We start from the raw sequence: 22,478 nt of genomic DNA, 5'->3' as shown, positions 1-22,478 counted from the left end.
TGGGTAGAGACACAGAACAAAACCATATTAGGCATCTAGGTTGATTCCTTTGCTACTGTGACTAGTGCTACGATGAACATACAAGTACATGTGTCTTCTTGGTAGAACAATTTATATGCCTTCAGGTAATTACTCAGTAATGGGATTGCTGGGATTCAAGGTAATTCTGTTTTAATTGCCTTATTTTGAAAAGTGCTGTTCATGTCTTTTGCCAGTTTTTAATTGGGTTGTTTTCTGCTCATTGATTTAAGTTCCTTATAATTCTGTATATTAGATCTTTGTCATATGTATAGTTTGTAAATATTTTCTCGCATTTTCTATGCAGAAACTATTTAATTTAATTAGGTCCCTCTTCAACATTCTGGTTTTTGTTGCAATTGCCTTTAGAGTTTTAATCATGAAACCTTTTTCAAAGCCTATATCGAGAATGGTATTTTCTAAATTTTCTTCTGGGTGTTTATAATTTTTGGTAATACATTCAAGTCTTTAATCAATCTTCAGTTAATTTTTTGTATATGGTAATAAGGGCTTCAGTTTCAATTTTCTTCATCCTACTAGTCATTTATCACAGCATCACTGATTGAATAGAGTTATTTCTTCATTGCTTATTATTGTCAACTTTGTTGAAGATCAGCAGGTTGTAGGTAGGTGTGCATCTTTATTTCTAGGCTCTCTAACCTGTTCCATTGGTATATGTGTCTGTTTTTGTACCAGTACCATGCTGTGTTGGTTACTGCAGCCTTGTAGTATAAAGTTGGATATTGTGATGCCACTGGCTTTGTTCTTTTTGCTTACAGTTTCCTTAGCTATTTGGGTTCTTTTTTTGTTCCATATGAATTTTAAAATAGCTTTTCTTCTAGTTATGTGAAGAATGTAATTAGTAATTTGATAGGAATAACATTGAATCTGTAAATTCCTTTGGGCAGTATGGTCATCTTAACAATATTGGTTCTTCCTATACATGGGCATGAAATGTTCTTCCATTAATTTTTGTCATTTCTGGTTTGTTTTAGCCATGTTTTGTAATTCTCATTGTAGAGATCTTTTACCTCTTTGATTAGCTATATTCCTCGTATTTTATTTTTTTGTGACTATTGTGAATGAGATTACGTTTTGATTTGGCTCTCAAGTTGGACATTATTGGCGTATATAAATGCTACTGATTTTTATACACTGATTTTGTATCCTGAAAGTTTACTGAAGTTGCTTAATAGTTTTAGGGGCTTTTGGGCAGAAACTGTGGAGTTTTCTAGCTAAAAAATCATATTGACTATGAAGAGAAATAATGTGACTTCCTCTCTTTCTATTTGCAGGCCTTTTATTTCTTTCTTTTGTCTGATTGCTTCAGCTAGATCTTCCTGTACTATGTTGAGAAAGAGTGATGAAAGTGGGCATCCTTGTTTTGTTCCAGTTCTCATGGGGAATGCTTTTAACTTTTTCCTGTTCAGTGTGTCGGTTTGTCATAGACTGCTCTTATTATTTTGAGGTATAGTCCTTCAATACCTAGTTTACTGAAGGTTTTTAATATGAAAGGATGTTAAATTTTATCAAAAGGCTTTTTTTAATTTGTTGAAATGATTTTGTGGTTTTTGTTTTTAGTACATTCTGTATGAATCACACCTATTAATTTGCATGTATTGAGCTAACTTTGCATTCTGGGAATAAAGCATACTTGATTATGATGGATTAGATTTTTGATGTACTCCTGGATTCAGTTTGCTAGTATTTTGTTGAGGATTTTAGCATCTATGTCAATGAGGAATATTGTCCTGAAGTTTTCTTTTTTGTTGTGCCTCTTCCAGGTTTTGGTATGAGAATGATGATGTCCTCATAGAATGAGTTGTGAGGAGTCCTTCTTCCTTGACTTTTTGAAATAATTTTAGTAGGATTGGTATTAGTTCTTTTTTTGTACATCTGATAGAATTCAGCTGTGAATCTGTCTGGCCCAGGGGTTTGATAGATTAGTAGGTTTGTTATTACTAATTCATTTTCAGGACTGGCTACTGGTCTGTTCATGATTTAAATTTATGGGGGTTTCAATCCTAGTGTTATGAGATCCCTGGGGTTTTGCTTCACCAGCCGGAAACCTCTGTGGCCAGTGGCGCCTTTGTCCAAGGTTTGCTCTGGCCCTCTGGGCTTGTTCCGATCACTCAGCCTTGCAGGCTGCACTTGGCTCATGCTACCAGCCTGGATCTCATGCCTGCCAAGGGTGAGCCAGGTGTGCAGCAGCAATGGGTGTGTGAGCAAGCCTGTAGTCTGGCCATTGCGCAGAGCCCGGCCTGCCAGCTGCGGTGTGGTGGGCAGCTCCAGGCACCAGCACGGCCCCAGCCTCATGGCCTCAGCTCTCTGCAAGGCTGCAGCTGGACCAGGCACACCATAAACAACTTCCACAGCTGATACCGGGGAACACAGTGGCACCCAGAATCTTGGAGACACCAGGAACCACAGAGCCCTAAAGAGGGTGTCACAGCCCTGGCTCAGGGAGCTCCTAGGTTTGGGATCCTTGAAGGGCCACAGCTCTTCTCTCTTTCTCTCTTCTGTCTTTCTTGTCGCACACAAGGTGGTGAGCAAGGTGTGTGTTTCAGGCCTGTTTGTGTTACAGCTCTTTCAGTCCTGCCATGCAGCGGGTCTCAATTTCTTGCCCTGCGTTCAGGAAGACTGAGGTATACAAACAAATAGAGGGTGAGCAAGATGAAGAGGAGCTTTATTGAGCATTGTAGTCAGGGTTTCCGGATGAGTGTTCAGCCCTCAGCAAAGAGGGTACCCTGGAGTGAGTAGCTTCTCTCTGTAGCTGGTCCTCCTGTCATCTCTTCTGGTCTGAGTCTAGGACGTTTTATGGGCCTCAGGGGGAAGAAGTGCAGTCCCATTGGTCCATGGGCAGCCATGGGTGGGCCCAGAAAAAGCACCACAAGTTCCCATTCTGGTCCATAGGACCAGCAGCCCAGCTCCCAGGCTTCAGGCCCTCCCCAGCTTGAAGGTGGGGCTTCACCAAGGACCCACCCCCTTCTGCCTAGGAGCCTGTCTACCACCTACCACACTTCATAGCACCAAGGCTGTTACTGCCAAGGGTTGCCTGCAGGCCAGCTTCGACCTGCCCTCAGCAGTCCCTCGGCTTTCCTCCTGTGTTCTGGGTGCCCAAAGTCCAGAGGGGACCCAGGGGGCTGGTGTGTCAGAGCTGTCCCAAGTGTGCACACATCCAACTGAGCTATGACAGCACCCGGGCTTGGTGTCAACCATGCTCCGAGATTGGAGTGTGTTCCGCGAGCAGGTAGTGGCCAGATAGTGGGAGCAGACACCTCTGAGCCTGTGGGAACAAGGTGGGGGCCTTCCTTGGCCTCCTAGATTGCAGAAATGCCTGGGTCAACAGCTGCGCATGGGTGGCTGCAGATGCTCCCAGGAAGGCAGTGCTCCTGCCTGCTCCTGGCCCCCAAAAGCACAGGGAGCCCTGGGTCCATAGCCATTACTTGGGCTGCTGTAACCGTGCCCAGGAGGGTGGGGCTCCTGCCTGCTCCCTGCTTCCGCTGGCTTCATGGAGCAGGGCACTACCCTGGGCCCAGCTCTGCCTTGGAACCCCTCTATGCCCTTCCCTCCATGTCTAACCACGCTGCTCCCCCATTGGCGGGTGACTGGGCACGGCCTTATGGCGGTAGCAGGGTGATACCAGGGCAGCAGGCTCTCGGGGAAGTGCCAGGGATGGACTCTAGGGACTGACTGTCTCCTCTCTGTGTTTCCCCGCAGCAGAGGCGCAGCGGCTCTGGCCAACTTTGTACAAAGGAACCCGACACAGTGGAGGCTTTGGACCTGGAAGTGGGTCCTGCCCGGCCATGCAAAGGTAAGGGTGGTGCAGTAGGCTGCTATTGGGTCATGGGGCACAGGGGTCCCACTGCCGCCTTTGCTGTTCCTGCAGCCGCTCCTGCCACCACCACCCATGTCTCCCCACTGCAGCCGATGTGATGGCAGCAGCCACTCTGGACTGCCCGCCGCTGCCATCATTAGGAGGTTGTATTTTTCCAAAAAGGTATCCCTTTCCTTCTAGGTGTTCTAGATAGCATGCATAAAGGTGTTCCTAGCAGTCTCTGCAGGTTCTTTGTATTTTTGTGGTGTTGGTGGTTATTCTTGCTTGTGTTTATTTGGATCTTCTCTCTTTTTTTCTTTGTGAATCTAGCTAGTGGTATATCTTATTTATTCTTTCAAAAAACAAACTTTTGTTTCTGTTGATTTTTTTGTCTGGATTTTCACATCTCAATTTCATTCAGTTCTGCTCTGATTTTGGTTATGTCTTTTCTTCTGCTACTTTTGGTATTGGTTTGCTCTTATTTTCCTGGTTCCTTGAGGTGCAATGTTAGGTTGTTAATGTGAGACCTTTCTAACTTCTTGGTGTAGGTATTTAGCACTATAAACCTTCTTAGTAGTGCTTTAGCTGTGTCTCAAAGATTCTGATATATTGTGTCTTTGTATCTCTGTTTTCATTCGTTTCAAAGACTTTTTAAAAATTTTCTGCCTTAATTTCATTATTTACACTGTTTCAGGGGCAGGTCATTTAACTTCCATGTAATTGTAGGGTTTTGATAGGGCTTTTTGGCATTAATTTATATTTCTATTATGCTGTGGCCCAAGAGTATGGTTGGTATGATTTTGGTTTTCTTGTATTTATTGAGAATTGCTTTATGGCTGAGTAAAGCATGTGGTCAATCGTACAATATGTGCCATCTGCAGATGAGAAGAATGTATATTCTGTTGTTGGGTAGATGTCTGTTAGGTACATTTAGTCAAGTGTTGAGTTTAAGTCCTGAGTGTCTTGCCTTGATGATCTGACACTGTCAGTGTGGTGTTGAAGTCTTTCACTAATATTATGTGGTTATGTAAGTAGCTTTGTAGGTCTATAAGAACTTGTTTTATGAATTTAGATGCTCTAAAGTTGGGTGCATATGTATTTAGAATAGTTACACCTTCTTGTTGAATTCAATCTTTTATCATTGTATAATATTATTCTTTGTCCTTTTGATTGTTGGTTTAAAGTCTCTTTTGTCTGAAAAAAAATAGCAACTCCTGCTTTGTTGTTGTTGTTGTTCTCTATTTGCTTGGTATATATTTCTCCATCCCTTGACTTTGAGACTATGGGTGTTGTTGCATGTGAGATGAGTCTTTTGAAGTTTGAAGGCAGCAGAGTTGGGTCTTGCTTCTTTATCCAACTTGCAGTCTGTGCCTTTTAAGTTGCTCATTTAGCCCATTTGTATTCCAGATCAAAATTCATATGTGAAGATTTGATCCTGTAATTGTGCTGTCAGATGGTTATTATGTAGACTTGATTATGTAATTGATTTATAGTGTTAATGTTCTGTGTATTTAGGTATGTTTTTGTGGTAGTTGGTATGTCTTTTGTTTCCATGTTTAGCACTCCCTTAAGGACCTCTAGGAAGGCAAGTCTGATGAGAATGAATTCCTTTAGTATTTCCTTTTCTGGAAAGGATTTTATTTGTTCATCACTTATGAAGCAGTTTGACTGGATATGACATTCTTGCTTGGAATTTCCTTTCTTTAGGAATACAGAATATGGGCCCTCAATCTCTTCCGACTTGTAAGATTTCTGCTGAATAGTCCACTGCTAGCCTGGTGAGGTTTCCTTTGTACATGACCTGCCCCTTTCGCTAGCTGTCTTTAAGGTTTCTTATTTCACATTGACCTTGGCGATCCTCTTTCACTCTATATTTTGGGAATTGTTGTCTTATGTAATATCTTTTTGGGGTTCTCTGAATTTTCTGAATTTGCGTGTTGACTTCTCCATCAAGATTGAGAAAATTTTAATTGACAATATCCTCAGATATGTTTTCCAAGTTAATTGCCTCTCTCTATCTCTTTTAGAAATTCCAGTGAGTCACAGGTTTGGTGTCTATATAATCCCATATTTCTTGGAGGTTTTGTTCATTTTTTATATCCTTTTTAAAATTTTTGTCTGCCTGTGTTGATTCAAAGGAACAGTCTTCCATCTCTGATATTCTTTTCTCAGCTTGGTCTATTCTATTATTAATGTTTCCCGTTGTATTATGAAATTCCTTTAGTGCATTTTTTATTTCCAGAAGTTCAGTTTTGTTCTTTCTCAACGTGTCTATGTTTTCTTTCTACTCTTTATGAGTTTTACTGTTTTCCTTGGATTGGGTTTCAACCTTTTTCTATATTTCATTGAGTTTCCTTGACATCTAGGTTCTGAATTATATGTCTGTCATTTCAACAATTTCAATCTGGCTAACAACCATTGCTGGCAAGCTAGTTAGGTCATTTGCAGGCAAAAAGACACTCTGGCTTTTAGAGTTGCCAGAATTCTTGAGCTGTTTCTTTCTCATCTGTGGCAGCTAATGTTTCTTTAATCTTTGAAATTCCTTTTCTTTGAATGGTGCTTTTTGCTTTCATATTCTTTGTTGCCCTTGAGGTTTTGACTGTGGTGTAAATTTGGGTTTATTAGATTGTTTTCCTTTTTGGATGCTTTTAAGGGACCAAGGCTTAATTCAGCACTCCAGGGCTATGTGCTCTGTGTCTACGGGGCTAGAGCGAGAACATTTGCTTTGTTCTCTGGCCCCTTGAGGTCAAGCACCTGCTCTACCAGAGGTGCTGATGTGTTCCCAATCTACTGGCAACAACATTCCAATCAGGGATGCTGGCAAAAGTGCTTCAGCGGGGCATTGGAGATGACATGGGAGAGTGTAATCCAACATGGAAGCAGGGAGCCAGAGGCACTTACGTAGCGATGGAGCAGTCACGGGCAAACACTTGATCACAGGGTAGCAGGGGTAGGCTGCAGGTTACTGAGCACTGGTGGGAGAAGACTGAAAGTGAATCTGCACCAGTAGGGATCCATATGCAAAAGCAAAAAACTGGGCGAAAAACTGGAAGTTAGGGGCTGCTGGCTGAAGAACTATGACAGCGGCTGCTGGCAAGTGCTTCGGCAGGGCAGCTGAGGCTGTGCACTAAGCCAGTGTGGCTATGCAGGGGCCCTAGTAGAAGCCAGCACAGAGAGGAATGGTCAGATCAGACTGGCCCCAGCCCATGTGCAAAACAGGCCTGCTTTCTCCAGACCTGGGAGCTAACAAAAGCTAAAGCCACCTAAAGAAATATGGAGAGCCTTAGGGGATGGGCACCTATGGCCATGTTCCACTGCAGCTATTCCTGCACCAAACCCTCTGGACTCCACACAGCGTAGAGTACTGTCTCTGCCAATTCTCCGGGAAGTTCTCCCTGACAGCTAAAATGTCTCTGGGCATCAAGGAGTCTCCTGCAGCTAGGATCCTGGAGGTCCATGGTAAGAGTGGGCTGTTCCATGTCTGTTTCACTCACTCCTTCTCTAGGAGCTGTGCGGGGCCAGGAATGAGTCATGGTGCTCAGCAAACCTATGCAGGATTCCTAGCTTCCTCCCCTTTTAGCTCCAGGGTCTGCATTCTCCCTCTATTCACCCTTAATGCCTTTTATCCAAAGATCTTTTTGGAGTATGCCAGCCTGCTTGATATTCTGGTCTTTTTCAGGGGGAGAAGCTCTTCCAGAATTCATCTAGTCAACCATCTTGGCTCTATCCCAGAACTACTTTAAATGTATATAATATACACACATGAATCTAAAGACAAAAATTGGCAGAGTGTATAAAAACAGAACTTAGCTGTATGCTGTTCAAAAGACACACTTCAAACAAAATGACAATGATACGTTGAGAGTAAAAGGGTAGCAAAAAAAATATGTAATGCAAACATCAATCAGTAAAAACTAGGAATGGCTATATCAATACAAGACAAGATAGACGTCAGTGGAAAAAAAATTACAAGGCACATTACATAATGACAAAAGGACTAATCTGTTAAGAAGATAAAGCAATTCTGAATTCCAAACAGCAAACAGCAGAACTTCAAAACACATGAAATGAAAACCAGTAAAGCTGAAGTAAGAATAGACACATCATTAGTTATAGTTGAGCATGTTTACAATCCATTGTCAGGCAATTGATAGAACTGCTAGACAGAAAACAAGAAAGGATATAAAAGAACTGAACAACATTATTGGTCAAGAGGATGTAATAAAAATATAGAGAATACATCCACCTACAAAGAAGAATACGCAACCTGCTCAAGAGCTCAGAAAACATTTAACAAGATAGAACAAGATGAACCATAAGAAATTTAAAAGAATTGCAATTATGTAGAGTATGATCTTTGACTAAAATGGAATAAAATTAGAAATCAATAACAGAATGAAAACATAAAAATCCTCAAACACTTAGAAGTTAAATCATACACTTCAAAATCTTGCAGTAAATGAGGAAATTTCAGATAAAATAAAAATGTGCATAGCATTGAGTGCAATTGAAAGCATGACAATTTTGCATTTGAGTGCAATTGAAAACATGACATATCAAAATGTGTGGGATGCAACTAAAGCTTTACTGAGGAAAAATATTTACAACACTAAAGGCTTATTTTAGAAAATAGGAAAGAAATAAATCAATAATATCAGTTCCTACTTAAAGAGATTAGAAAAAGAAGAGTAAAATAAACCCAAAGTAAGTAGATGGAGAGAAACGATAGAGAAAAAAAGCAGAAATCTATGATACTAAAAACAGATAAGCAACAGAAATAATTGATAAAACAAAAAACTAGCTTTAATAATATCAATAAAATTAATATACTTAAGAGGGACAAAGAAAAGAAGGAGAAGGCACAAATAACTGAGATCAGGAACAAAACAGGGTATCAGAACAAATCCTGCAGCCGTTAAAATAATAATGAGTATAATATTAACAACTTTTCATTCGTAAAGTCAACAACTTAGAAAAGTTTCTCACACATCACAAATTGTCAAAAGTCAGATAAGAAAAAAACACATAATCTACATAGCACTGTAGCTATTAAAGAAATAGAATTTGAAATATAAAATTTCCCCAAAAGCAGATAAGCAGGAACAAATGTTACAACAAAGAATTATACCAAATCTTCAAATAAGGACTAACGTCCTTAAGTTCAGTTTTTACAGAAGGCCTGAAGATCTAGGGAGAGTTGGAAAAAAAAGTAGTAATATTGTGCTAAGGTTTGGATTCTGTTGCTGCTCAAGTTTGGAAAACTTGAGTATATAAACTCAGACTAAAACTTAATTTTTAACTGAAATATTTCAATGTAGCTCAGTTTTCATGGTCACAAGTAAATGACTTTTGAAGATTTACGTACAATGTGAGTGGGTATAGTATAGATTGTTGCAAGTATATGGTTAAAGAAACAAAAATTATTTTAAAAAATAAACTATGTGAGTGGGTAAAGGGATAGGGCCATACTAAAAAACTGACTTGGAGTCTGGAGTATACCTTGCAATTGTTTTCCCAGAAAGATTTAGGAAGAAGATCAGTCGGTAGATGTGTTTTCACAATCCGGGGTGATGGATTCTTCTCCAATTGTTCTATACCTGAGAAATTTAGTTAAGTATAGGGAATTATTAGAGTCTCCAGAAAGGCTACATTTCCTTATTTTGCCAACCAGTTTTTCAAGACATTTTTGAGCATTATGTAATGCAGATAAATTCTGAAACAATCACAGGCATTTCACCACATTACTAGAGTCAGTATTGTTTAACATTCAAGGATGCACATTCTGAGGTTAGCCACCCTGAGTTCAAATGCTAACTCTATCACTTAAGCATTGTGAGACACTTTGAAAGTATCTCAGAATCTCTGTACTTCACTTTCTCCATCTCCAAAAGGAGAGATAATAATACCCTCTTTAATAATTTGGAGTTTTATTGTACCTGTGCATTGCTATAAATGACTATTTAAATGTTTTCTTCATGCCAAAGAGGTATCAATAACTAGTAAGTCTAAAACTGGCTATTGTGTTGTATTAGGTACTGTAGCATAGATGATGTTAACTGTGTATATAATATCAGCTGTTTTATCTATATTTTCATTATATCCTATATGTGTCATATGTCTCTCCATATATGTATAGACAGTAAAAATGTGTAATCTTTAGATATTAGCTTAACTCTCTAAAGTCATACAACAAATATGTGGTAGAACTTGATTTCAAATTAAGGTCTTAAGATAGATGATACATAAACTTCTTATGCATTCTTTTATGCTCCACAGTATTACTTATATACAGTCTAAACTCTAGAATACCTGATAATCTTACATAATCTTGCCATCTCTGAATAGAAAGGCAAACCCACACAAAATTGCGTCTGACTCACTCATTGAAAACAATACTTTGTTTTAAATGTTCACAGTAATTCACTGCATATGCTAAGAAGTCATTCAGCCTATTACATTTTTCTTTTAATGTTCTATAAAACACATTTTGACTTCATAGTTTATTTACTTATTTGTTTGTTTACTGTATGTCCCCATGTCCCTTCCCCAACCTCACTCCTAAACTTAGACTAAAATGGAGATTTCATAAGAACAGAGATGTAACTTGCTTTGTTCATAAATAAATGTCCATAGAGAACCGTGACTAGCACATGGTTAATATGAAGAAGCCTATTTAATGTCAGTAGACACAGGTTTGGCATACAGGAAATTAAAAAATGTGAAAATCCAAGTTAAATTTGAATTATCAGATAAATAGCAGGTAGTTTTTAGCAAGAATATTTCCCTTACATTTGGAAAGTACTTACATACTTAATAAAATGGTTATTTATCTGAATTTGAAATTAATTAATTGTCCTGTATTTTATTTGCCAATATAAATGACTGTAAACATGAATTACTATACAACTCCACCAGGGATTTTACTATGCCTCTGCTGATCTAGCAGCTACAGTCACTTTACCCAGCATATAAAAATGAGAAATTGTAATCTTCCACAACTCGTTATTACTTAATGCCCATTACATGAACTTATGTATGTTTCTTTTAAGAAGTTTTTCTCACATCTGTTGTTCCTTGTTCCGCATTCAGCTTCCCTGAAAGATTTCTCAATTTCCCCTATTTTGCAATCATTTTGCCAAGTGAGTCTTTTAATGAACCCTTTATATCCACAAGTATGAGTGTTAGCAATGTATAAAGACAACAAAATTATCCACATTCAGGCTCTGGAGTTTGTTTGTTTGTTTGTTTGTTTGAGACGGAGTCTCGCTCTGTCGCCCAGGCTGGAGTGCAGTGGCGCAATCTCAGCTCACTGCAAGCTCCGCCTCCCGGGTTCACGCCATTCTCCTGCCTCAGCCTCCCGAGTAGCTGAGACTACCGGCGCCCGCCACCACGCCCGGCTAATTTTTTGTATATTTTAGTAGAGATGGGGTTTCACCGTGTTAACCAGGACTGTCTTGATCTCCTGACCTCGTGATCCGCCCGCCTCGACCTCCCAAAGTGCTGGGATTACAGGCGTGAGCCACTGCGCCCGGCCTAGAGTAGATTTAAATGCTGCAGTTTACCCTCATCTACCTGATGAACTTCAGCCATTCACTGTCAGGCAATGCTGCATAGCCCCCCATCTCTATCCCCAATCCTGTCTTCCATGTGTTATCCCTGACTCCCATGTCTCTAATTACTTTGGTTCTGTCACTTTTTCATTTCATACTTTCTATGGTTCTGAAGTCTTGCCTCCCTCTTGAACTCATTTGGGTTTCTTGCCCCAGCATAATCCCTCAGTTCCAAGCTTTCCAAGGATAGGCATGTTTAAGAACATCAAGACATAACATAGTCATGTTTAAGAACATCTTATCATAACCATTTGTTTTAAGAATCTTTGCAGTTTGCATTTTAAGTCCTTGACAAATGTAAGATTAACAACTTTGTGAGAGTAACAGATTTGCTTTGTAATGCTAAGTAAAAAATGTTGAGTATTTATACTTGAATTTTAAGTTGAAATCTTGCTAAGTGTCTAATTTTCTTTTTTAAATTTGTTTAGAGACAGAGTCTTGCTCTTTCGCCCAGGCTGGAGTACAGTGGTGGAATCATTGCTAAGTTTCTATGTAGTTTTGGAACATTTAAAATGGCTAAGATTTGCTGTATTTATGAGCTTAATTTATTGGACTATAAGTACTTGGGAAGGTTTGTCTTGGTCAGATAAATTAAGTACTCAAGGAAATGAAATATATTAATATATAAATGCCACTTAAATGTTTAAAGGAGCTTAAATAAAACTTGGATTGAATATTAAACTCCTTTTGTTATATAAGTAAAATAATAATATTTATAATCTGAACTTAATGGCTTAGGAAACAACTGGGATTTTATATTTGTAACTTTGAAAAATTGAATATATTTTTTAAACAAAACAAAACAAAAATTGGCATTTGCTCTCTGAATTCTGGCAATGACATAGAAGGACTGACATCCTGCCAGTTGATCCGTCTCTGCCTACGGAAGTAACTAGTTCAGTCAGCCTGCTGAGGGGCACCTCCATTATAGAAGAGGATTTGGATATTTCTCTTCACATTGGCATACAGGTCTATCACCATCCTACTACTTATTTGTTTCCCAGGATTCCAGCAGCATTTGAAAGTCAAGCTTCACTTCTTGAATACCCCTCTCATTTACTTACAGAACACCATACTCTTGCATTCCCTCTAAGCTCATTTTTTTTCAGTTTCCTTTGCTAGCCTCTCTTTCTCACCTAACTTCTCCATGTTGATGTTTTTCACAGCTCATTGCTTCTCTTCTCATATAGCTCCACAGGCTTTCCCTGGGTAATCACATTGATTCCAATGTCCAATTATGCTGAGCATTGCCTAATGAATATATTTTTACAAGCTCCAAATACCATCATTTTAATTCATTATAATTTTATCCAATGTCACAAAGCTAACATTTCACAACTGAATTATTAATAACCCTACACCCAAATGTGTTCCTCTCCAAGCAAAAGGAACAAATGTGTTCCTTGCAAGCAAATGGTTCCATAGTCCACTTGCTTGATGAAAAATAAAACTGTCATTTTTCTTTCATTTTCTTCATATTTCTTTTACAGTCCATCAACAAGTCAAAAATATGTCTTATCTAGCATCCTCAATTCCACCTCTACCAAGCAACCTGTGGAGTCTTTGTATTTAAAACAACAACAAAAGACAAAAACTCTATATAATTTTTCTTTGCATAAAACCCTTCAATATCTTCCTCAATGTTCTTGGAATAAAATGAGAAAATATTTTAAGAATTACAAGTCCTACATGATCTATCCTAGCCTAATTTCCAATTGTTTTGCATCCCACTTTTTCCTTCTTTCATGGATCATTTTAGTCCCCGGACTGTATCAAGATCTTCCTGGAATATGCTTTCCAGGACTGTATCCTGGGATATTCTTTCCCCAAGTATGTACAACTTTTTAATCTCAATTTGGAGTAGATACCCCTTGTTAAATTAAGTTTAGACTAAAGCTGCCATCTTACACATTTTAAGTTTGGCTTAAAGGTTTCTCTATACATAGTGAATTGTAACCTAACTGGCTGTGTAAACATATTACATTCTACTCTTGTGCTAATCACCAAGTTTTGGCCAATCAAAGGTGGCCAACTCTTCAGACTGTGTTCAAATAAGTCAGACACTAAACTTTAACTAAGCCAGCTGTTTCTATATCTCAATTCTGTTCTCTGTATGTCACATTCCTTCCTTCCATAAACCATGTAGCTATTCTGGAATCTCTGAGGCTATTTTGGCTCAAGAGGCTGCCTTATTTGTGAATTGTCCTTTGCTCAATTAAACTCATTTAATTTAATTTGTCTAAGTTTTTTTCCTTTATTACCCACTTAAAGTAAGCTTTCCTATTGTTTGCTTCCACAGAACCCTATTATTTGGCTATGTAAGACTATGAACATTGACATATTGTTATTTACTTTTTAACGTCACAATATTGCTGTCATCTCCCTGTGATACAATATACAATTTCTAATCTTATATATCTATACCATAGCACAGTGAATAATTCTTTACAAGCATTCCATAAATATTTTGTGGAAGAAAAATTAATAGTATTAGTGAATTTTATGTTTTAAGAAAAGTTGCTTCTTATTTATTAATTACAACAATGTCCTAAATTAGGAACTTACTGATCTAATCAGACAAATTCTACCAAATAAAAGTCAATAAGACTTAAAAGTATTGTTTATTTTATCAATCAAATTTGTAATTGTTTTGTACAGTAAGACTCTTTCATCTTTGATATCATACCTGGATGTACAACAGATAAAAATAAAGTTTCTTCTTATTTTTCAGTTTTATATTGTTTGCCAGCTTCCATTTTATGTCACCAAATCTACTCCGGTTTCAGTGAAAGTCACACATACAATAATGCATATGCTGTCTAAATAATATTACAAAACAATAATTCCAAGCGGGTTAAATTTACCTGATGTTCTTAATCCAGGGAGAGTCATTTCCAACATTGGAACTTTTTCAGTAATAAAACCTCGCTTACATTTTTCAATATCTCCATCATTTAGAATCATGTCTATAATTTCACTAACCCAAGTAGTACCTGTGACAAAAGGCAACATTTTCAAAATAATTACCCAAATTGCACGGGAGAGGGAGAATAATTTATTGGAAACACTACCATCTTAACACATTCTATTACAAACTTAATTCCCTTTTCTATGCCCCAAATGCCAATTTTAATATACTAAAATAGATGGGTGCACAAAATAAATATTAACTTTATTTAGAATGATAATGATTTTATGGACAAGTTGATTTCCAGGAAACAAAAAATGAGGTCGGACTTGAATTTGTCAGGCCACAGAACTCACCTGATTTAGGATAAGTGGCTATCACAATGTCATCTGGTCTGCTATGGAACTCTTCAATTTTTTCCCAGTTGCTCACAAAAGCACAGGTCATGGGATAACCATGGACCAACTTCAGATCTTTTCACAGAACATCTTTTGGTGAAAGCATTTTAATACCAGATTGTACAAATATATAATAGATTGACAGTCGTTCTGGAGAAATATAGAGAATAAAAATCAGAATCTGAGTAACTAATGTTGGTCTTAAGACACTGCAATTTGTCACAAAGTAAAATTGGCCTTTAACATTCTGCTCACATGGAGATCTAAGTACAAAGGGCATATTTTGTGGGCATTAGGTGCAGTAGATTGCAAGAGCAATAACTGGCTCTGTGACAAGCAGGACAAAGGTCTCTAGTGGAAGTTTTGGAAAGAAATGAAACTGCATATCTCTCTTTGAATTAAAAAGCGTGTTTCACAGAAATATGGCAAAAACAATCTGAACAATCTGACTTAAGGCAAAATAAATCCACTGCTCATTATTAAGACTTCAGCTACACCTCATTTTTCCTTACAGAAAATTTGCTGTAATTCTGACCTTTGATTTTCAGTTTGTAATTCATCCTTTTTCTTTGTGTGCTTCTAAGGTTTCTTTCTTTATCACTCATTTTGAGCAAGTAGATTATAATGTTCCTAGGTGTGGTTATTTTCATGTGTGTGTGTGTGTGTGCACGTGCATACACATTTTAGCTTTATTGAGCTTCTTGAAATTGTGAGTTTACGGTTTCCATCAAATTTGGATAATTTTCAGCCATTATTTCTTCAAATTTTTTTCTATCTCTCTCTCCTTCTGAGACTATAATTACATGTATATTAGGCCATATGAAGTTGCCCACAGCTGAGAGATTATCTATTTAGTTTTTTAAAAAGCTTTTCTCTGTGTGTGTTTCATTTGGGATATTCTCTACTGCTATGTCTTTGTAATTACTAACCTTTTCTTCTGCAATGTTTAATCTGTCTTTACTCCTATCCAGTGTATTTTTATCTCTGGCTTTGTAGTTTTAATCTCTGGCTGTTCAATTTCAATATGTTTTTTTTTTGTTCTCAACTTTTTAAGCATACTAAATATGGTTATAATGATTTTTTTCTTTGTTAACAGTAACATCTGGGTAATTCTATGTTGTTTTCAATTGATTGATTTTTTTTCTCATTGTGGTAGGCTTTTTCTCCTTGTTTACATGTCCGATAATTTTTTATTGGATGCTTGGTGTTCCTGTTACTTCTTCTTGATTAGAAGCTGTCATTGATAATTTTTTGTGTCAACCTGACTGTGCCAAGGGGTCCCCAGACATTTGGCCAAACACTATTCAGAGTGTTTCTGTATTGGTGTTTTAGGACTAGATTAATATTTAAATTGATAGACTGAGTGATTGTCCTGCCTAAGTGGGTGATCTTCATCCAATTAGTTGAAGTCTGAGTAGAACAAAAAGGGTGATGCTCCTAGGAGTATTCCTTCTACCTAATTGCCTTTGAGCTTTAATCAAAACATCGTTGTTTTTTGTTTGTTTCTTTATTCCTGCCTGCAGGCTCAAACTGAAGCATTGCTCTTCCTGGATCTCCAGCCTGCCAGCCTTTTGACTAGAGCTAAACCATCAGCTCTACTGGGTCTCCAGTTTGCCAGGTCACCCTACATATCCTGGAATATGCCTGCATACCTGCCTCTAAAATAATGTCATATATGTATGTGTTCAAAGGCAGTCAGACAGGAAGAATTCCTCTTTACTTCCAGGAGAGTCACCCTTTTGGTTCTATTCAGGCCTTCAACTGATTGCATGAGTCCCATCCACATTAGGGAAGGCAATCTGCTGTACTCAATCTGCCAATTTAAATTTTAATCTCATCTGAAAACACCCTCACAGACACACACACACACAGACACACACACACACACACACACACACAAAGTAATGTTTCATCAGACATCTGAGTTTCCTGTGGCCCCATCAATTGGACACATAAAACTGGCATCACAAAAAGCTACTTATTATTTATTTTTTCCACTATTTCCACTGAACTTTGTAAGTAAAACCATAGCCTTGCTTTTAATAATGTTTTTTCATTTTACACCAACTTTATTTATTTTAAAATTTATAGATTCCTTCATAATCGATGTTCCATTTATTTCTTAAGATCTGTTAATTTAATAACATATAACATGTTTACTATTGTATAGATAGAGAGAATTTGAACTAATTGCAGGATAAATTGCATAATATCTTAGATGAAATCGCATTGCTTCTAGTAAAATAACTTTAAAGATTGCCAATCAGAGGTTCTTAATTGATTAAGTATAATAGTTTCTGGTAAATATTTTGTAAGTAATTTGTGGACCCACAAACAAAAATCAATAATTTAACAGCTAGCTGGAGCTTAAACTAGTTTACCTAATGTTAATTTGTATAGAAAGAGGTATGCTTTTGACTAGGAAAAACATGTTAGTATAACAGCCTTGTATCTCAAAGCCAACTCCTCCACCATCACTACCCCCATCTACACACACACACACACACAAAATCTAGGAGGGAGAAATTTGGGCAAACATTTTTTCATTTTATATTGTAAGACATGTATTACGTAACATATTTTTATATGTTATCATTCATGTGTTTTACAGAAAAATGCTGTGTCATTTTGTTTTTCCAGTAAAAGTCATTATTCAACAATATGTTTGTCCTAAAACATGTAGCATCTTATGCTACAAATAGAGTGAAAATTAATAAAATAAGTTGAATTTTGCATTTTCATATTATTTATTGAGTAATGGAGTTGCAGGCCTCAAAAACCTGGAATAGAGGATATTAATGGGGGAGCAGTCTCAAAATAGATTAGACTCAATCAAGTTTAGAGCATGTGAGACCCTGGGGCAAGGATGCCAATGACAGCTGAGTGAATGGAGCATTTTAGGAAAATTATATTCAATATTTATCTTCTATATGCTTCTCAGTTATCCTCCATTTCCAGTAAAATGTTGGGTAGTCTTTGCAATACTTTGTTAGTGGAGATAGTCTTGTAGAAAAGATTGTCCAGCATGAAATACTGTGGAACATGTTAGCAGCTCAAGAAAGGAACAATTAATGTGGATGGTCAAGAAGTCAGCAGAAGGAGGAAGTTGAAAGAAAAGAAAGTAGGTCTGTAAGCAGTGTACTTGGGATGAAGTTGGTATTGAATAAATTGAATGAAGAAATGAATGAATGATGAGATTTCCACTTCTCACCCAGAGTCTTTTGATATCTTGAGAATAGTGCCCCTTCTCTGTTTGGATATAAAGGAATCAGAGCCCACAGAAGTCAACATAGTACATTCAGATGCTAGACTTGATTTCCACATGATGAATGAAATAGCTCTTTCTGAAACATTTTACTTTATTAACTTCTTAGCAAGTTGTTTCTTCCCAAATTATCTAAAGGTAAATATCAATGGCACACCTCATTTCAAAAATTGTCTATTCTGAATTAATTGAGAAAAATAAATGAGTCTCTATTCATTGGCTCCAGAATGTAATGTTTAGTAGCAGTATAACTTTACTTACCAACTCCTATAATGCATACATATTATGCAAAAGTGAATGAATATTGAGGGAGCTGATACCCTTTTTATACTGTCTGCTAAAATTATATAGACAAATTGATTCCCCATGTAGCAAGTAGCTTATATTATATATTTATAGCATCATTTCTGGTTCGATTTCATGTCTTGGTTCATCCTTTGCCTTTTCTTTATTTATTCATCTTAATTTAATTTGTACTATTCTTTTATATGCATAAAATTGATTTACAGTTTCTATTCAAATTACAGTCCATGTACAAGCCCCATGTGTTACTGGCCTTAACGGAGAGCTTTTTGGAAATGTGGAATCTCAGGCTTCAACCCAGAATCAGAATGTACATTTTAGTAAGATCCTCAACTAATTTGTTTGCACTTAAAACTTGAGCAAATGACTTTAAACTACCTTTAATTATCTAATGATACAGGGTGTAAGTAAATGATTTAGTCAAAATGAATTCAGGGTCTTTTAAAACAAATTGTACGGATTGTGCTTCATGTATATGATCTCTAATCATTACCTACCCTGAAATGATAAGTCTTACTTTCATTTTGTGGATAAGATTAGGAAACAGATCTTCAGAGCGTCTGCTCAAAGAAACACAGAAAAGGAGTGGCAACCCAGGAATGGACTTTAGTTTGACCAGCTCTGTTCATGTGATCATACTGAAAATTTACCGTAGGCCCAACCCAGAGTCAAAAATGTCCGTGATTTATCTCATTCAAACAAGAGTATTTACAAATTGGAAAGGATTTTTGCTTTGACAATGAAAATCCCCTGTGACAAAAAGGTCAGGCACTTCATGCTATAAAATTGTTGCCGGAGAAGGATGGAATGAGTAGGAAGATGAAAATAAGGCAGCTGTTTGTGAATATATGCTAGTCGCCTCTGGGAAGTGAGTGTGTCCAATTCAGGAAGCTACAGGGTATTAGGCATGAAATAGCATTACCTCGTCATGACCAGTGGATAAATGATGAGTTCTGAATTATATGGGGAGAAGAGTATGGAGGGGAGGACTGGAAGATGTCAAATAATTAATATAATTAAACTAGATATGCTGAAAGATGATTTATGAATGACATTTACTTTAAAATCTAAAAATTAGTTCATAAAATATTTTAAACCCTATTGGAAAGGAACAGGCTATTTAAAGTAGTTGTAAATTATACATGGGATCTCAAGACTCCCTATTTAAGATAAGCCATAGGCTGAAAATTAAAATGTCTAAAATTGACTTTAAGGAATATTAATGGAACAAAAGAGAAAAATAAAAAACAATGCCTGTTTTAGAAGAAACTGAGTCATTTAACGTTAAAACTATATTTTTCCGTCCATTAGAAAAAACAATTTCTTTCATTTGTCATACTCTGACAAAGTTTAGCTCTATCTGATACACATCAAATCAAGCTACTTAAATAAATGTGGTAAACGACATATTTTATATTCTGGAATGCACCTTAAAGGTGTGTGTATGTGCATATGTGTGCATGCATGCATGTGAGTAGGACTGGATGAAAGATGGGAGCAGAGAAACGAAAACTTGAACAAGACTTCTTTTTCCTTAAGTGGCTTACAGTTTCTTGAGAAGATCTCCATTCCTTGCATGCTTCGGTTCCACTAAATGTAGAAAAATAAAATTGAACATTGAAAGCTTGAGAGATTTTAGACAGCATAAACAACAAAAGTTTCCTATAAGAAAATTGGAATTATGCAAAAGACTTTCTAATTATAAAATATGTTCAAAACAGAAATTGTTCTGAGGCACACAATATTCTGCGGGGATAGGACAAAACTTCAAGGAAAGAAATTGAAAAGCAAATTTTACCTCACAATTTAATCTCTTTGTTCAGTTTTCATTTTCAGCCAGTGAAGCTGCTGTAGAGTAACCATGGGAAACGGTGGTGGTTCTGGCAGGCAATGGGGAGCCCAGGAAGGCTCCTGGCACCAGAAAAAAACAAGTTCAAGGTTTGATCTGAATGTAGCAATCACTGAGTTTACAGGCAGCTAAGATATAAAAAGGTTAAACTACCCACACCCACAATCACACACACACACATACACACACATGAGGCAAGTTCCACTGTTTCAACAGCTAGCAAAGCCAGGAAGCCAGGAAGTGGTTCAGGGTGGTGGCCATAAGTCAGCACAGGCACAGGTTGTTTAGATTTTAAGCTCTCTGCAAGCTTCAGAGTGTCTGAGAAATGCAGAGGGAAAGAACATGAAGGGTTAGTGGATCAAAATTGTTGCTTCTCTATATCTTATAAGAATATCTTCTAACAATTTTGGTCATAACAGAAATAAAAATTGGTTTTGTGTGTGTTTGTGCATGTGTCAGCATATGTTTCCATCTGGAATAAATGTGAGTTTCTAATATCATTAAATGTCAAACATATTAAAGATGAAATGATTAATTACTTTGGCATCAGAAACACAAATACTCTAATCATTTCCACAACTCTTGGTTTTTTCTTCTTTTGGTATGCAGAATCACATAGACAAGAAATGAGTGGAAATCAATCCATTTTTTAAGAGCACTCGTCTCAAACTTACACACAACTACAACCACCAAGTTCTTGCCCCTGAGTTATACCTATGAAGGCCTGGGAAAGTCAGGAAGACCAGAGGGAAACTAGCACATTCCTTTAGACCATCAGTTTAACTTATAAATTTATTAAAGAAATGTAAAGCATATTTTCTTCTTAAAAGATGCTGCCAACAGATTCCTAATCTTTGCCTGTTGTTTTATTTTCATTTTGTAAAGAGGGTGGAAGAGTATTAAAGAGAGAATATAGACAAAAGGGGTTTATGTGCACCTATTATAGTTGTATTTTGTTGCCCTTATGGGGAAGCATTAGGCTTCCAAATGAATCAGGAACAGGCACAGAGAGGGCATTGAGACAGTCGTATGTCAATCTGTCTCTCTTTGATTGAGAACCTGAAATGTTTGAATTTTCTGAGATTCCCTAGCTTAGAAAGTTAGCTTTCTAGGCTAACTTGTTTATTTTCTAAATGTGATTTTGTGATTTTATAAGCTATGATTTTCTTTTCTCCTTTTGATGACACATAAAGCCATTGGCTCCCACAGATCACCTCCGCTTCCTACCAACTTTCATGCAGTCAACTGACACATTCCATAGACATAGTCTGTATAGGTCAACTTTCTGCAGTAGTGAACTACTGAAAACAAAAGCTGAACAAATTATATTTTCAATTGAGTATACAAATCTGCTATTGAAAATTATTTTATAGTGTAAGTTTAAAACCAATTCAATAGGCAAGATAATATAATACATTCAGACAGCCTGAAATCTGACAAATTTTGGAAACCTGTGGAATTGTACTTCAGGCTTCCTTAAGTAAACTTATCAGTGAAAAAAGGTGATTATTCTAACCTAGACACAACTTGTGAAGCTAGGAAAACACACTGAAGGCAGTGGGAGAGGACTAGTGAGCAAGAAGGTGGGCTATAGCACAAGTCCTGGGCTTTAAATCCCAAACACAATCATTAACCAGCCTTGTGAGAGGGACAGGAAATTTAGCCTCTCTGTGCCTCCATTGCCCCACTGGGAATAATAGCATCTTCTTTATACAGTTGTTTCAGTTTTCTCCTATTTTGAGTGTGGGAAAATACATATAATATAAAATTTACCATCTTAATGAGTTTTAAGTATACTTCAGTAGTGTTAAGTATATTCACACTGTAGTGTAATCAATCTCCAGAACTTTTTCATCTTGCAAAACTGAAACTCCATACCCATTAAAAAACAACTTATCCTCCCTCTGATCCTTGTTAACCACCATTGTACTTCTGTTTCTATAAATTTGATTCCTCAAAATACCTCATAAACGTGTAATCAGACTGTATTTGTTCTTTTGTAACTGGCTTATTTCATGTAACATAATGTTCTTAAGGTACATTCGTGTCGTAGCTTGTGTAAGATTGCTTTTTTCTTTTTAAGGCTAAATATTTTACAGATACCATAATTTTTTTAAAGTAATAAAAATAAAATGGATACTTGGGTAGCTTCTACCTTTTAGTTATTGTGAATAATGCTGCTGTGAACAAGAGTATGCAAATTTTTTTTATGAGATCTTGCTTTCATTTCCTTTGGATGTGTGCCAAGAAGTGGGATTGCTGGTAATTATGTTTTTAACTTTTTAAAGAAACCACCATACAGTTTTACTT

General features: G+C 37.0%; 1 protein-coding gene across 3 annotated transcripts in view; it reads right to left on the bottom strand.

Moving 5' to 3' along the window:
- SULT1B1 (sulfotransferase family 1B member 1) overlaps window positions 1-20,280 on the bottom strand; it is a 57,470-nt gene extending 37,190 nt beyond the window's left edge. For 2 of the 3 annotated variants that reach the window (XM_054683043.1, XM_016951617.3), the window contains exons 1-3: window positions 14,710-15,000; window positions 14,310-14,438; window positions 9,335-9,432 (exon numbers count right to left, since the gene is read on the bottom strand). In XM_054683043.1, coding sequence (XP_054539018.1) covers window positions 9,335-9,432; window positions 14,310-14,438; window positions 14,710-14,800 — 318 coding nt within the window. In that variant the 5' untranslated portion in view covers window positions 14,801-15,000. Of the gene's footprint in view, window positions 1-9,334; window positions 9,433-14,309; window positions 14,439-14,709; window positions 15,001-20,117 lie in introns of those variants that run through there. The other variant, XM_016951619.3, reaches the window with a different exon arrangement.
- Between the last annotated feature and the right edge of the window lie 2,198 nt (window positions 20,281-22,478).

This window comes from Pan troglodytes, chromosome 3, assembly GCF_028858775.2.
Source record: "Pan troglodytes isolate AG18354 chromosome 3, NHGRI_mPanTro3-v2.0_pri, whole genome shotgun sequence".
NCBI classification, from domain to species: domain Eukaryota; kingdom Metazoa; phylum Chordata; class Mammalia; order Primates; family Hominidae; genus Pan; species Pan troglodytes.
This window is presented reverse-complemented; position numbering and strand designations above follow the sequence as displayed.